General features: G+C 39.1%; 1 protein-coding gene across 7 annotated transcripts in view; it reads left to right on the forward strand.

The window, feature by feature from the left end:
• map4l (microtubule associated protein 4 like) overlaps positions 1–13,448 on the forward strand; it is a 43,980-nt gene that overhangs the window by 12,245 nt on the left and 18,287 nt on the right. For 5 of the 7 annotated variants that reach the window (XM_058753018.1, XM_058753042.1, XM_058753034.1 and 2 more), the window contains exons 3-6: positions 247–357; positions 469–558; positions 673–867; positions 5,375–6,433. In XM_058753018.1, coding sequence (XP_058609001.1) covers positions 247–357; positions 469–558; positions 673–867; positions 5,375–6,433 — 1,455 coding nt within the window. The remainder of the gene's footprint in view (positions 1–246; positions 358–468; positions 559–672; positions 868–5,374; positions 6,434–13,448) is intronic. The other 2 variants (XM_058753025.1, XM_058753060.1) reach the window with 2 other exon arrangements.

Genomic DNA, 13,448 nt, shown 5'->3' on the forward strand with positions numbered 1-13,448 from the left:
AGAGAATTGGTCCCTATGCTAAAGTGTTACCTTCAGTCTGTAATATTTATAGAAGAAAAATGTGTTACCATTAAATTTAGCTCAAAGGGTTCCACCCATTTTCTTACTTGGATTGTATTATTTAGTGAATAACTCGCTGAATAAAGCATTTACAGCATTTCCTGCATAAATCCTTTACTCTTTAGTTTTAAAAACTAACAGTGTTGATGCACTTATACAGAGTCAGTTTGTCTTCTCTTTTCTCAGGGTCTGGGTTCTTGTCTGCAGGCCAGACTGGAGGGCAACGTCAGGACCCTCAGGGAGATATCCATCCCAGCCCGCCTGGACAATATATGTATAAGAATGACTTTCAATCAGGTGGGATCATTGAGTATGTTAAGCTTGCTTAAGAAAATTGAATAAAATAGTTCACCAAAAAAAATCTAATTATGTGCTGCTAGACATTAGTTCAAGTCTTTCTAATTCCAGGCCCAACATCAATGATTGAAAAGCCTGTCCAATTAGGAAACCAGCAGATGGGATCTACTGTGAAGGACAACAGCATGGACTCTTTTCTGGGTAACCTCTGCAATGTTTGATCTTGCTGACTTAAGGTTGTGGGTTTGATTCAGTTAATTTCCTCAGGCTCTGTTAAGTTTTAATGCGCTATCGCTCTGCTGCTCTGTGCTTCAGGGTTCTCTCAGCCTGGAATGAATATTGGTATGAATATGAATGTTGGCATGGCCCCTTTCCAGAGCTCCAAACCCCCCAGCATGGGTGAACCTCAGAAGACCTCACCCTTGTTTGCCAATGAACCACCCAAACCATCCCAGATAACTGCTCATCTGAGTGATACAAGCCCTCGTAACAGCCTGGAAAATTCTACAGGTAAAGTCTATCGCCACTTAAGGCACCTCACTGCAGTCTAGAACAGGTAAGACAGACTTTAAACACAGACATTAAGATACTGATTGATTATTATGTCACAGAATGTCCTATGATCTCAGCTCTCATATCATTCCACTCTGTCCGGTCAAGGCATGGATGCCTCATCAATATCTTGTCACAAGATAATTGCTTCATACTTTTCATGGTCTTCAAGATATCACTTATTATGAGTATGATTTTACTGATGTGATAAGAAATAGGTTGTTAACTCTGGTATTGAATGCTATGAGTATACAGGTGCATCTCAATAAATTAGAATGTCGTGGAAAAGTTCATTTATTTCAGTTATTCAACTCGAATTGTGAAACTCGTGTATTAAATAAATTCAATGCACACAGACTGAAGTAGTTTAAGTCTTTGGTTCTTTTAATTGTGATGATTTTGGCTCACATTTAACAAAAACCCACCAATTCACTATCTCAACAAATTAGAATACTTCATAAGACCAATAAAAAAAAAATTTTTTTTAGTGAATTGTTGGCCTTCTGGAAAGTATCTTCATTTACTGTATATGTACTCAATACTTGGTAGGGGCTCCTTTTGCTTTAACCACCTCAATTCGGCGTGGCACGGAGGTGGTCAGTTTGTGGCACTGCTGAGGTGGTATGGAAGCCCAGGTTTCTCTTACAGTGGCCTTCAGCGCGTTTTTTGGTCTCTTGTTTCTCATTTTCCTCTTGACAGTAGGTCTGGTGAGTTTGCTGGCCAGTCAAGCACACCAACACCATGGTCATTTAACCAACTTTTGGTGCTTTTGGCAGTGTGGGCAGGTGCCAAATCCTGCTGGAAAATGAAATCAGCATCTTTAAAAAGCTGGTCAGCAGAAGGAAGCATGAAGTGCTCCAAAATTTCTTGGTAAACGGGTGCAGTGACTTTGGTTTTCAAAAAACACAATGGACCAACACCAGCAGATGACATTGCACCCCAAATCATCACAGACTGTGGAAACAACACTGGACTTCAAGCAACTTGGGCTATGAGCTTCTCCACCCTTCCTCCAGACTCTAGGACCTTGGTTTCCAAATGAAATACAAAACTTGCTCTCATCTGAAAAGAGGACTTTGGACCACTGGGCAACAGTCCAGTTCTTCTTCTTCTTAGCCCGGGTAAGACGCCTCTGACGTTGTCTGTGGTTCAGGAGTGGCTTAACAAGAGGAATACGACAACTGTAGCCAAATTCCTTGACACGTCTGTGTGTGGTGGCTCTTGATGCCTTGACCCCAGCCTCAGTCCATTCCTTGTGAAGTTCACCCAAATTCTTGAATCGATTTTGCTTGACAATCCTCATAAGGCTGCGGTTCTCTTGGTTGGTTGTGCATCTTTTTCTTCCACACTTTTTCCTTCCACTCAACTTTCTGTTAACATGCTTGGATACAGCACTATGTGAACAGCCAGCTTCTTTGGCAATGAATGTTTGTGGCTTACCCTCCTTGTGTAGGGTGTCAATGATTGTCTTCTGGACAACTGTCAGATCAGCAGTCTTCCCCTTGATTGTGTAGCCTAGTGAACCAAACTGAGAGACCATTTTGAAGGCTCAGGAAACCTTGCAGGTGTTTTGAGTTGATTAGGTGATCGGCATGTCACCATATTCTAATTTGTTGAGATAGTGAGTGAATTGGTGGGTTTTTGTTAAATGTGAGCCAAAATCATCACAATTAAAAGAACCAAAGACTTAAACTACTTCAGTCTGTGTGCATTGAATTTATTTAATACACGAGTTTCACAATTTGAGTTGAATTACTGAAATAAATTAACTTTTCCATGACATTCTAGTTTATTGAGATGCACCTGTATATAACCTGAAAAATAGGGGTAGTGAAAAAGTAGTTAGTTAGTGACTAGACTAAATATCTTGCAGTCTGAAATGTCCATTCCAAATCATTTTACATGATGGATCATAATGGTCAATGATCATTATTCACAGTTTGTCTTTGACTAGCCCATGTGCACTATGTCTTCAAGTGTGCATTATGGTGGAAGGCATTTTAAAGATTTATCTTCGGCCACTCTGTAATATTACTTTTTGAGTGTGATGGCTGTGAAACTTAGAAGAGAAATGTGTCTTCTGGCCCAGAGCCAGTTTAGAAAGCCATTTCACATTTTAGACCTCATATCTGAAATATAGATGTTACTGCCGCTGGCACTTCCTCCTAGTGACTGTTTATAACCCTTTGATCAATGAAGGGCACTGAGTCTAGTGAATGAAGAAAGGCATGCAAAATAGAAAATCATATGATCTAAAACAGAAAAAGAGTTTGGTTGGGTCTAGAAATTAATTTAGTTTTCATCTTATTATGCTTTGATGGCTGGACTATGGCCCTGGTAAACATGATCCAAATTCAATTAGCAGTAGGTTTTGTTTCCCTCTAAATGTAATGTGTTTTGATGTTGTCAACCATTGTGTGTTAAGTGTTTGTCTTGTCATGGATTTCGGTTTATTTCAGTGACCTTTATTTGCCCTCAGTGCTGAGATTTATACTGGGTATTCCATGTCATGTGACTCTTCTCTGTAGCTTTTCTTTGAGTCAGTCTCTCTGTGACTTGCCTCTGTTGTTATCCGTGCCTGTTATTTCTCCATGAGTTCATTTGCCCATTTGCACTTTCACTTGATGTGCTCTCAAGTGAGCACATCGTAGTCTCAGCACATTCTCTCTCAGCCACTGCTGAAACTATTACACCCATTTAACTGCCCTCTGCAGCAAGTATGAGCATGATATCCTCAGATCTGTTATCTTGCGTTAAGGGGATAATTCACCCAAAAATGAAAATTCTGTCATTAATTACTCACCCTCATGTCGTTCATTTATCTTCGGAACACAAATTAAGACATTTTTGATTAAATCCGAGAGCTTTCTGACCCTGCATAGACAGTAATGCAACTACCACATTCAAGGCACAGAAAGATAGTAAGGACATCAATAAAATTGTCCATGTGACATCAGTGGTTCAACTTTAATTTTATGATGCTATGGGAATACTTTTTGTGTGCAAAATAATTACTTTATTCAACAATTTCCTATCTTCTCTCTGTCTTTGACACACGTTCATGACAGTACCACACAGTACCCTTTCTGGGCCTTGAACGTGGTAGTTGCGCTGCTGTCTATGGAGGGTCAGATAGCTCTCGGATTTCATCAAAAATATCTTAATTTGTGTTCTGAAGATGAACAAAGGTCTTACGGGTTTCGAACGACACGAGGGTGAGTAATTAATGACAGAATTTTCATTTTTGGGTAAACTACCTATTTGGCAAAGATCAGTGATGGGCCTTTATCAGGATGTAACATAATCCAAAGAATTGAAAAGCCATTTTGTTTTCTATAGAGCTGTTCAGTTTATATGGCTAACTTTGAAGGCTAATTTGCCACTGGAGAATTTCCACTGGGTTTTCTTTTGTTCTGCAATGCAAATTACAAACAGTCATACCTCAGACTAGAATTTTGAAGCCAAAGTTAAATACTTCAACTGAAAATATGTTGTTAAATAGGAAATACAACGTCCAATTTGTCAAGCATATTTACACATGCGTGTTGTAGTCTTTTTTTAGTAACTAGCTGGCAACAGGAGTATACAGTGCAAGTTTTGGCAGTCAGGGAAGTTGTAAGCCCTTGAACACCTGATAATTTTACAGAAGCCATAATTCATGAAATGTCTGTTTAACCTAGCAAGTTCTGAAGAAAAATAGATTAATTTTTGTGCAATTTTTAGCATTTGTAATCATGGAGTAAAATGAGGACTGCTTATGCTTCATAAACACAGAGGTTTGGTTTGGTGCCAATAGTCTTGTGGGCAGCACACAGACATATAGCGCAATTGCGCTTTGGGCGTCCCGGGTTCGAATCTCGGCTCGTGGACTTTTCCTGATCCCATGCCCACCTCTCTCTTTCCCGCTTCACTTCCTGTCAACCAACTGTCCTATCACAATTAAAAGGCAAAAAAAACAAAAAAAAACAAACAGATTTTCGGGACCAGAAACTCATAAGGTGGTAGTCTCCCATTGTAATTTTTCACACAATGCAAGCTGGAGAATCAGCAATTTCCACACAATGGGTAGCATGTATATTTAGTTTGATGTGAAAGCTTCATCAAGTAACATTAATCTGAGATGAGAGATCATTTAATCATTAAAAAAATAAAAAATCCTCCGAAAACCCATTGGAAATTTCCAAGGGAACCCATGGCTAATGCTAATCTCTTCTGAGTTTATAACTATGATGAACTGGATGATGCTATTCATTGTGAATTTGTGAATTAGTCGATAGTGTCTGTCTTCATATCATCTTCTGGTGTAATGCACCAAATGATGCAAGTGATCAGTGGTTCATAGGTAGCTAATCTAATGTCTCTTTGGACACTTAATAGCTGTTATGAGTTGGAGATTCACAAATTTTGTTGTCCGATGATTTGTATGGTAGTCAGTGACAATTCCTCTTCCTCTCTGTACACAAAGAAGTTTGGGGAAGCCCTTGGACAGGTGAGGAAATGCTCTCTACGGAGCAGTCCCATGCTTCCAACAAGGCAGAACAGAGTCGAACTGATGCCTTGGGTTCCCAGAGTCAAGATGCAGCATCCGGTGAGGAAAAGTCCATCGAGGAAGGAACCGAAAAGCAGCAGAAGCGAAAAAAGAAGAAACGCAAGAACAGGGAAGAAATGTATGACCTTCTGGACAGTCTTGGTTCCCCTGACTCAGAAGAGACTCCTTCTGAAAGCTCCAACCACGGCTGCCCCTCACCTCCTAGTAGGGACGAAGAGATGTGGGAAAGCGAGATCCAAGAAAGAGGGGGAGGACGCATCAAGGCCAAGAAGAGTAAAAGCAGGATGAAGCTACCAGAAGAATGGAGTGCTCCTTCAACTGTAATGGACTGTAGCAGCCCTAATTTGGGTGATTCAAAACCCCCATCCAGTACTAGCATAGATCAGGGAAGTGCACAGCCCTCACTCACACCTGAAACTCTGAACCTCACGGACACCCAAGCATGCACACCCCAACCGCCCGGGCAAGCGCAAACCTCCTTATTCGCGAATCCCATAAATGACTCAACTCTCAAAATTAACAAGGATATGTTGGAGAAGGATAAATCAACTAAAGATGATATCAATAAGTCTAACCTAGAGTTGCCTGGTATTCACCCTTCAGATCAGTTACCCAAGGACCCAAATGATCCTGACCAGAAGTCAACCCTTGCCCTTAGTCCAACTCAGACTGTTATGTTCCTTGACTCTGTGCTACAGGCACAGACCCCAGATGCAAGCCCCCCATCCCAGAGCACCCCAGTGAAAACCCCCATCCCTCACAGCACTGCCCCAGAGGCTGCTCCTGATCTGACCACTGGCCCACTGTCCATCGGCACAGACATCCCTGCCTGTCAGAGTGCACCAGCTGTTAGTCACTCTTCCCCAACAATTCCCCCCAGCACTGCAGTGAACTTAAACCCCGAGGCTACGCCTTTCATCCCTTCACAAACAGAGCAGCAGGAGCCCCCGTCGGCACAGCCCCCCCTACTGGAAGGTTGGTGATAATGAAGACTGTATGGAGATGATTTACATAATGCATGGCTCAATGAAGTGGGCCCTCCTCTGCTTAGCTATCTCTCTAGCAGAAAATACTGTAGCAAGACACTAAGTACTCCATGTTTTTCGTTTTCTATCTTTCTTTCTTTATTTCTTTCTTTCTCTTTCTTTCTTTCTTTTTTTTTTGTGTCAGTCCTCTATATAGCTTGGACCTTTGCTGCATGTAATCCATTCTTATAATAAAGTTGTTTAACATTTCAGTGCAGTCATAACACACTGATCGCTATGCATCACGACTGGCAGCTAACTAACTGTTATTCTTTAGTTTACCATCCCCTGGATTTTCAGATTTCTCTTGGTCACAGCATCCCTCAAAATGCACATATCTTGTAGATGTGTGTCAACTAGTCAACTGTCTATGTGGGATTGTACATTTTCTAATCATTCTGTGGGTGAACAGCTTTCTGTATGTCACTCCTTGCCATCTTATGCTATATGACTCTTTATTCTGCTTTAGTCTTGTTTAAAACTGTCAATCCAATGTTTATGAGATTAAGAGGTCTGTCTGCTAATTCACCTGCTACACATAGATTTTGAAATTGTTATCTTTAGATGTGTTTAACCTTTTATTTCTAGCAGAAGAAAGTTTTGCAAGTATGTTTTAATGATGTTCTTTTCTTCTTCTTTTCATGCTAATCACTGTTTGAACAATACTGGATGTCAAACAGGTAAGAAAATATCTCATTATCTCACTGTGAATTGTGGGTACAGCCCACTGTATACCAGGTAGGTATATACATACAATACGAAGTTGAAGCGTTCTTGATATATTTGGAGAGTAGGGATGCACAATTAGTCAGTACTTAAGTTATTTCATTAAGCTCTTTTGCTATTTTTATGTGGAGTTTATATTGTTACAAACTACCAGGCTCAGGGCAGCGTAACAATAATGGGGAGACCATGCACAAAATCAGTTAACTCAAAATAAACATTTATTAAAGTAAATTATACTAAAAATAAACCCCAAAAGGGGAAGAGAAAAGAAAACAATTAAAGAAGGCTCAAAGTCTGGTGCTGGAGAGAAGTCAAGCTCAAACGGGGCACACCACACTATAGGACAGAGATCCTTAAATCAGTCAACTCATCATTGGAGATCCACTGCACCTGCTGCTCGTTTCCACCCTGCAAACAGACAAAAGAAAGACACAACACAAACCAGAACCTAAAACGCCACCTAGAGGCGAACAGATCCCGTTTAGGGAACAGGTGCTACCCCGGGTAGTAACACCTCCCCACTCAAGACAGAGACTACTCAAAGTCTCTGGACCAAACTCTCATTTCTCCAACTAAACCTAAATAAATTAACCATAAAATGCATAGCCTAATCATATATATAAAGACCACCCACAAAAAAACCCCACAATCCCCCCAAACCACACACCCCTCTCTTCGAATATTTCAGGCGCCTTGAAAAAATAAGAAAGGGATATCTGAATGAAAGTAAAGGAAAGAGAATCAGGTAGATGACTCGTCTATATCTCAAAATGAACGCACCATAACCTTTCGAGGCAAAAACTTTGCACGCATTACGGAGCAGACTGAAAACATGTTAGGAAAATCAGAAGCATTTTTATCATCCTTAATGGCAAATGAGGGGGTCAACCTAACAACAGGAGGTGGTGGAACATCATGCCAAACTTGTCCCCCAACCAAATCATTACCCAAGATGACATCCACTCCTTCCACTGGCAAAAAGGGATGCAAGGCCATCACAACCTCACCTTGCACAAGATCTGAATACAACTGGATTCTGTGCAAGGGTGCCGAGAAAGTCTGTAATCCAATTCCTCGTATTAACACACTGCTACCCACACTTGATTCAAAAGAAAAAGGTAATCTAGATTCTAATATAAACGATTCTAGTGAACCAGTGTCCCGCAATATCTTAACAGGCACTTTAATAGAATCATTCACCAAAGAAACAAAACCACTTGTGATGAAAGGGCCATAGTCAGACATCGATAACTCAACAGAAGTCTGAGTTTCACATCATCCATTTTTCACCATTGTCGCAGATTTACCGATAAGAGAATCGACAGATGTATCAGAATGACACAATTTCCCAGAGGCTAAAGCTACAGACTTGGGAATAGATTTATTACTCTTGCCTTGCAAATACCGGACACTCCCTCTTCCAATGTCCCTCTTCAAGGCAATAAGAGGGCACGTGGAACTCGGATCTACTTTTCGATTTTGATCAACTTTCGAATTAGCAGATCGAATTACATCAACATTTTGAAACTCCCAGCGATTACCATCATTAATGCCTCTATGAGTTAGAACGAACTCATCCGCAAGAACGGCTGCTTCAGCTGCAGACTTCACTTTATGCTCATTTATGTAAGTGGCTACACGATCAGGAACTATGTTCTTAAACTGTTCCAACACCATTAGTGTCCACTCCCTCAGAAACACACCAGCGATTAAAATGACCCGTTAATTCCCTTGCGATTTCTACATGGGTTTGTTTTTCCCCTTTCCTCCAACCTCTAAAACGTCGTCTATACGCTTCTGGGACAAGCTCGTATGCTTTAAGCACAGCCTCCTCTACAACATCATATTTTCCACTGAGATTTTGATAGGGCAATATAAACCTCTTGTGCCTTGCCCACTAAAACACTCTGCAAAAGGAAAGTGCGCTCCGCATCATCCCACGCTCTATCCTCAGCGACGTTTTCAAATAACGAAAAAATATATATCTTTTATATATATTTTTCATTAAATTTCGGTACAAATTTTACCATATTTGTAATATTGGAGAACTGACCATTTAAACCTGGTTGATCATTTGCGAAATTTTCAGAAGCAATACCTGGCATTTTCCCCTCAACGATCAATCGAAGACGTTACGTTTCTTGCGCAAATTGCAACTCTTCCAACTTGTTGAACCCTAAACTTTTCAAACTCTCACTCACATTCTCGATCTTTACTTTTTTCCTTTTCCCATTCCAATTGACGATCTAGTGCACGTTCTTTACTTTTAATTTCTAACAATTCTTTTTGCTGCTCAAACGTTAAATTACAATTTCCCAAATCACTTTTTACCTCTGCCATAAGCAGAGTTGAAGCTCCTTTTGGTGCCACTACCTCCACATCAGATTGCGTATCTAAAGTCAAAATCATCCTTTCCACAAATTTTTTTTAAACAGCTTTACGAAGTTGTTTTAATTTAGCTGTTTTAGGTAAAGCCAATTCAATACCAAAATGTTCACTCACATTACGCAACTGATGTTTTGTGAGACCGTCAAGTTTTTCCTCCATAGGAGCAGCTAAAAAATCCTCCAAATTATCCATTATAAAAATTATGAATTAGGCCAAAAAAACTAGGAACTAATCATATAAAATCAAGTCACCATATCTTCCTGATCTTATGTTTGATTAATGGGATATTGGCAGAGGTTGCAAATCATAAAGGACAATTTCAAAATGAGCTTAAAGAGCTACCCCGTAAACTTAAACAAATAAACTCAACCCTAACCTCTTTGGTGCGCCCACATGCAGCTCAACTGCCACCACCAGCAGTCTACCCGCATCCGACACACCAAACAAAAAAAACGAATACAAAAAACTAAAATAACAAACAGCGTTAATCGCTCTATACCTAACACGGGGCTAACACGAAGCTCCAGCAGTCTAAACCGCACAATCCTCATTTCTTTCGATCAAACAAATGCAACACAATGCCATACTTACCCCGAATCAAACAATCACAGCAAGCTCTATCAAATCTACATTTGCTTACTTGATCTCTCCTCTCCAACACCAGGAAAAGATTAACTTCCAAATTAAGAAAACATTACCCTTCCTATAAATTTGCATGGCTCTCCCCAAAACTTTAGAATCTACACAAATAACGATCCAGAATTCTGGTCATTCCTTCCAGTTAATCCCGGACGAGCCCCCAAATGTTTCAAACTACCAGGCTCAGGGCAGTGTAACAATAATGGGGAGGCCACGCACAAAATCAGTTAACTCAAAATAAACATTTATTAAAGTAAATCATACTAAAAATAAACCCCAAAAGGGGAAGAGGAAAGAAAACACAAACCAGAACCTAAAACGCCACCTAGAGGCGAACAGATCCCGTTTAGGGAACAGGTGCTACCCCGGGTTGTAACAATATATTTAGATTTTCTTTGCTGTCATCTAATGCTCACTTACAGTTCTTTAAAAAAAACAAAAAAACTGAAATAAGTGAAATCTGAAATCAATATCCATTTTTGGTCACACTTTATTTTAAGGTCCATACTTGCTATTAACAAACCATTAACTACGACTTTTGCCTCAATAATCTCCTAATTTTCTGTTTCTTAATGTAGTTGTTAAATTTAGGTATGGGTAGGATTAGGAATGTAGAATATGGTCTTGCAAAATATGTGCTTTATAATTACTAATAAAAAGCCAGAACGTAAAAGGCATACTAATAAGCAACTACAGTCATGGCCAAAAATATCGGCACCCTTGGTAAATATGATCAAAGAAGGCTGTGAAAATTAATCTGCATTGTTAATCCTTTTGATCTCTTATTTAAAAAAATCACAAAAACCTAACCTTTCATTGGATAAAAAGAATTTAAAATGGGTGGAAATATCATTATGAAATAAATGTTTTTTTCTAATACACATTGGCCACAATTAACGGCACCCTTTTATTCAATACTTTTTGAAACCTCCATTTGCCAGTTTAACAGCTCTAAATTTTCTCCTATAATGCCTGATGAGGTTAGAGAACACCTGACAAGAGATCAGAGACCATTCCTTCATCCAGAATCACTCCAGACCCGTTAGATTCCCAGCTCCATGTTGGTGCTTCTTCTCTTCAGTTCACTCCACTCATTTTCTATAGGGTTCAGGTCAGAGGACTGGAATGGCCATAGCAGAAGTTTGGTTTTGTGTTCAGTGACCCTTTTTTGGGTTGTTTTTGAGGTTTGTGTTTGGATTGTTGTACAGTTGGAAGATCCGAACGTGGCCCATTATAAGATTTCTAACAGAGTCAGTCACTTATTGATTTTTTTATCTGTTGGTATTTGATAGAATCCATGATGCTATGTATCTAAACAAGATGTCCAGGACCTCCAGCAGAAAGTTTCATCTGACCATAGAAGCCAGTCCCATTTGAAGTTCCTGTCGTGTCTGATAACTGAATATGCTGGAGATTGTTTTTGGATGAGCTAGGAGAATTTTTCTTGAAACCCTCCCAAACAACATGTGGTGATGTAGGTGCTGTTTGACAATTTATTTTTAAGGATTTCTGACCCCGAGACTTAACTATTTTCTGCAATTCTCCAGCTGTGGTCTTTGGAGAGTCTTTAGCCACTGAAACGATATAGACACACGTCCTCTTCCAGGCAGTTTCGTAACATTTTATGTTGATTGGAAATTCTTAATTATTGCCGTGATGGTGGAAATGGGAATTTTCACTGCTCTAGCTCTTTTCTTAAAGCCACTTCAATAATTTGTGAAGCTCCATTATCTTTTGCTGCACATCAGAAATATATTCTTTGTTTCACAATGTTTTTCTCATTGTGATGGAAGATTAAGGAATTTGGGCTTTGTTTTCCCTCCTATTTATATTTCTGTGAAACAGGAAGCCACGGCTGGATAATTTCATGTTCATAATGACCCTGGAATGCTCAAAACTGTGAATATGAATGGGAATATACTTCAGAGATATTTTGCTCATAAGAATTTCTAGGGGTGCCAATAATTGTGTCCAACGTGTATTTGAGAAAAACATTTATTTCATAATGATATTTCCCCCCATTTTAAATTCTTATTATCCAATAAAAAGGTTAGATTTTTGTGAATTTTTTAAATAAAAGATCAAAAGGATTAACAATGCAGATTAATTTTCACAGCCTTCTTTCATCATATTTACCAAGGGTGCCAATATTTTTGGCCATGACTGTAGTTGCTTATTAGTATGCCTTTTAAGCAATTTATCTATTTTTAGCCATAACATCCATCCCTATTGGAAATCAATAAAACAAATGGTAACACTTTATTTTAGGGTCTCTTAACTAGTTGCTAATTAGCATGCATATTAATAGAATATTAGCCATTTATTAGTAGCAATTAAGCACATATTAATGCCTTATTCTCCATGACCTTATTCTACATCCCTAATCCTACCCAATATCTAAACTTAACAACTACCTTACTAACTATTAATAAGCAGAAAATTAGGAGTTTATTGAGGGAAAAGTCGTAGTTAATAAGTTTTCCATATTTTAAAGTGTTACCAAACAAATAATTGAGAACAGAAAAGTTTTTTTCCAAGCTTAGTTTAATCTCTTAATCATCTAAACTTAATGTTGTCAGTAAGGCTACATTGTATAATGTTTACTTTTCAAAGCCTCTTTACTCACCCCCATGTCATCCAAGATGTTCATGTCTTTCTTTCTTCAGTCAAAAAGAAATTAATGTATTTGAGGAAAATATTTCTTGATTTTTTTCCATATAGTGGACTTCAATGGGGACCAGAAGGTCCAAACTGGAGTTTGAATGCAGCTTCAAAGGGCTCTACACAATCGCAGCCAAGGAATAAGTGTCTTATCTAGCTAAACAATTTTCGAAAAAAATGAAAATGTATATACTTTTTAACCACAAATGCTCGTCTTGAACTAACTCTGCTTGCACTAACATCCTCAACTTCATGCATTACGTAGTCACATTGGAAAGGTCACACGTAGTTAGTTCTTTGTCTGTGTATTTCTGTTCAGAAAGGTAGGGTAGGGTGAGAAACTCCATTTAATTTTCTTATCCAGCTTCAGAATCATCCAACATCGTTGTTTTACCTTTTTTGTAAAGTTCGTTTGACTTTCTTTGCACATTCGCTTTGTAAACACTGGGTCGGTACTTCCACCTATACATCACACATGACCTTTCCTACGTAATGTGTGAAGTCGAGCTAGTGCAAGACGAGCATTTGTGGTTAAAAAGTATATACATTTT

The sequence above is a fragment of the Onychostoma macrolepis genome, chromosome 02, assembly GCF_012432095.1.
Source record: "Onychostoma macrolepis isolate SWU-2019 chromosome 02, ASM1243209v1, whole genome shotgun sequence".
Classification (NCBI taxonomy): domain Eukaryota; kingdom Metazoa; phylum Chordata; class Actinopteri; order Cypriniformes; family Cyprinidae; genus Onychostoma; species Onychostoma macrolepis.